This window comes from Nylanderia fulva, unplaced genomic scaffold (genome assembly GCF_048542155.1).
Source record: "Nylanderia fulva isolate GAGA-0341 unplaced genomic scaffold, ASM4854215v1 Scaffold71, whole genome shotgun sequence".
Taxonomy (NCBI): domain Eukaryota; kingdom Metazoa; phylum Arthropoda; class Insecta; order Hymenoptera; family Formicidae; genus Nylanderia; species Nylanderia fulva.
The window spans coordinates 587008-590579 of NW_028190819.1; the positions used below are offsets into that span (position 1 = coordinate 587008).

A 3572-nucleotide genomic window follows, 5' to 3' on the forward strand; every position below is an offset into this window, starting at 1 on the left:
TTTCAATTTATATTACTAATTACATTTAAAATTTTAGAAAAAAAATCGATAATATATATAATTATTAAAATTAAATGTCTAATCTTAATTAAGTAACAATAAAATCGGTAAAAATGTCGTATACTTACATTTGCAAGATGTACTTTTCAAAAAATTCTATCTATTTTGCATTGCAATTTTGTGAGAACATTCCTTACGAAAATACATACATACCCACATACACGAGAAAGTTACATAATATAATTTTTATATTAATTTATATTAGTTCCCAGCTACAGCAATCACACACATCCTGAAGGTAAATTTTTGTCAGCATTTCATTCGGTATGTAGTGCGTGTTCTCAAATTGACAAAAGTAGCGACCAATATCGCTATTTTCCATCAATTTTGGTTTGGTTATTTCCACAGAGTCTAAAATAAAAAATGCAAATTAAAATTATAATGTAAATTAGAATTTGTTTTTTTAACTGGTTAGAAGAGTCGTACACGAAAGATATTTAAGTCTCGAATTGATAGGTTATTCCAAATAATTTTTAGCATCGTATTAAGCAATTAAAATTAATGTGCACAACTATTCAGTTACACCGAAAAATTTATTTTTCTTGTAACTGACACACTATTTATTCGCTTACACGTTTTTAATCAGTTAAATTGAAATTTATATTCAATATATAGAGACTTAAAAATTTTAAATAAAAAACAAAAGTATTTTGCTATACTTCGGTATAAAAGTATTTTGCTATTTGACTTATTGTCTTGATTGCCGTCACCTCAATATGAGAGTGCTTAGTCTTAACAAAGTGGATATAACAAAAATCGACAACGACTGATCAAATTGACTAGTGCATGTCATCAATATTGGCTTATCAACCAAGGAAATGTCTGCGTAGAAGTATTTATAATGAAAGATCATCTGTTTTATACTTATATAAAAAACTTTTTAAAATTTTTGACATTATTGTAAAAATAGGTATTATTTATAAATTTATACGTTAGATTTCTTTGTTTTTACCGAAAAATATTAAGCGATGAATTTATATTTGTTTGTTATCGGTGAACATAACGATGAATTTATACTTATTAATTTAACATAAGATTTTAGTTTATTATTTAAGTTTATTTTGCTGTCGCTGAAGAAGGTCATAAAATTGACCGAAACGTTTGGTTAAATGGTCGTTAGTTTAATGTATAAAATTTTATATAATGAAATATTAATGTGAAACAGTAACAATGTTTAATGCTCTTAATAGCCATATGTAATATCACTTTATTTATATATTTTAAATAATATCCTGATAAAAAACATTTCATTAAGTTTATATTCTTGCATGTTACAAATATATAATTAAAGAATATTTCTTTGGAGAATTTTTCTCTTAAATTAAGAGGCTTCTTTTGACAGATCTGTGCAGATTTTTTGTACAAATAAATCATAAAATAAACATAAAATATTTAAATGACATTTTTATTTATAACAGATCACAGTCATACAATTCTTTAACCGTAAAATATACGGTGTTTCCAAATTCATAGAGGGTACTGTTGGTATATTCTAACTTTTTCTTCTTTGAATAAGATTTTGTAATTTCAAGAATTGTAATATCATATTATAATATATTTATCAATATTTTTATCAACAATTTTCCCATCTAAAAAGAATTAAAAATCAGAAAAGATTAAACCTGAAGAGAGCTTTAATTACAAAACAAAAAATAAAATAGTGTATAATTTTTCGGCTTATATATAAAGCGTGACTCGCGTCTTTATCTTTATCTGTACAAAGATATTAATTAGTTCGTGTTAAAATTAATAGAATATATGATTATAGTAATCTACCTTTTTAGCAAATAAAAAAATTTCTTCATAATTGTCTTTCGAATCGCTCTTCATCTCTCGAAGATAGGAAGACAATGAGAATTTCTTCGAAATTACAAAGCGTCTCACATTTTTGAAATTTATACCTCTGTAAACAATAAAGAATTATGTATATATATGTACGTGTGTGTATATAATAAGAGTAATACCGAAAGGTGTTTCGATAATTTCAAATCTAATCATTACACTTACTTATATTGTGGCCTCCAATATATATAGCATATGTCCTGCTGGTAAATTGATGGTTTCATTATTTCGCAATATAGGCCAAGTCTTCTGGCCACGCTCTCACATATTATTAATAAAATTAATTGGTAGCCACATTTATCTGTTAAGACCTGTGTCAAAAATAAAATATAGAAATTAATTAAAGGGATGATATATTTTTAAAATATAACAAACATATGGGCATGCTCACAGCATAAAAAAGATCGCTTTTTTCCATAAATAGAGTAAAATCATAAAAAAGTAGTGTCTTTTTGTATTAAATATAATTAAATTAATTAAATGTAATTTATTATAATATATAATATATAATATATAATAGTACATAATTATTTTAATATTTAAAAAATATATAAAAAAGTAAATTAAATAATTAATTATATTTAATTAAATAAAATTATATTTCATAAATTTAATTAAAAACAAAACTATTTTTTTACGATTTTACTTTATTTATAAAAATAAAACGCAAATCAATTTTTTACAACTCATAAGAAACAAACATCATCTTGAAATCATGATCTCTGTTTTCAGAATGTTTGAAGGATATGTTATTAAACTTTTTTAAGAAATTGATTTTAATTTGCATTAAATAATACTCTAATAAAAACTTATTTAAAGTCGATATTTTCGAAGTAGCATTTTGGCGTATGTGCCCTTTTTCCATTTGCCTCAATTATAATATATTATAATCTATAATAACTCACATTATCTAGACACAAGTATTTCAAATTTCTATCTTTATATTCGCACGGTTGAAATTTGTCAAGCATATATTTCTGAAGTGTATCCATAATTTGGATTCCTTCTGCTTCGGTCCAACAATTATCATCGATTTTGTTGTCTTGCCAATAGATAAAAGTTTCAGTAGACGTCAAGAATATGGAATGATTGGGATATTCTTTTTTTAGATAACCCATTACATCTTTTGCGATATTATCTAATGACGCTTGTACTTTCGAGCAAGAGATGTCCTCTTCGGGTTTAATCCATTGTGCTATAATCATAGCAATCATTTCATTAAGATATTTTTCAGAAAGTAATTTTATATAGATTCTTGAGTTCTTTTTTTCCAAATATTGTTTCATAAGACGATATATCTTAATATAGCAACCTGTTTCGTTTAGATCGTTAGTTCTGAAAATAACATATTAATTATTGTGTAATAAGTATCTATATATTAGTATATTTAATAGTTTATAAAATTAAATAAAATTATTTATAAAACATATAATTTATATTGAAAATCTTACGGTGAAGATTGTTTAATCAAGTATTGAAGCTCATCAAGGTAGAATAAACTGCATATTGATTCTATTGCAATAGGGTTATTATTATTTAAATCAATGTTTTTCAAAAAGTCAATGTCCTTCAAAATAATATTATCTATTATTCGATAGAAATACTCATGATTATGTACAAAAATAATTGAGTTAAGATCTTTGTACGTTAATAATTCATCTTGCAAATTC

General features: G+C 24.1%; 1 protein-coding gene across 1 annotated transcript; it reads right to left on the bottom strand.

Moving 5' to 3' along the window:
• Window positions 1–218: 218 nt before the first annotated feature.
• LOC114937607 (uncharacterized) lies at window positions 219–3225 on the bottom strand. Its single transcript, XM_029311126.2, has 4 exons — window positions 2808–3225; window positions 2068–2213; window positions 1837–1963; window positions 219–411 (listed from the first exon to the last, which is right to left on the bottom strand). Exons 1-4 carry the CDS (start codon window positions 3186–3188, stop codon window positions 397–399), a joined length of 669 nt encoding a protein of 222 aa, XP_029166959.1. The 5' UTR covers window positions 3189–3225; the 3' UTR covers window positions 219–396.
• Window positions 3226–3572: the final 347 nt, after the last annotated feature.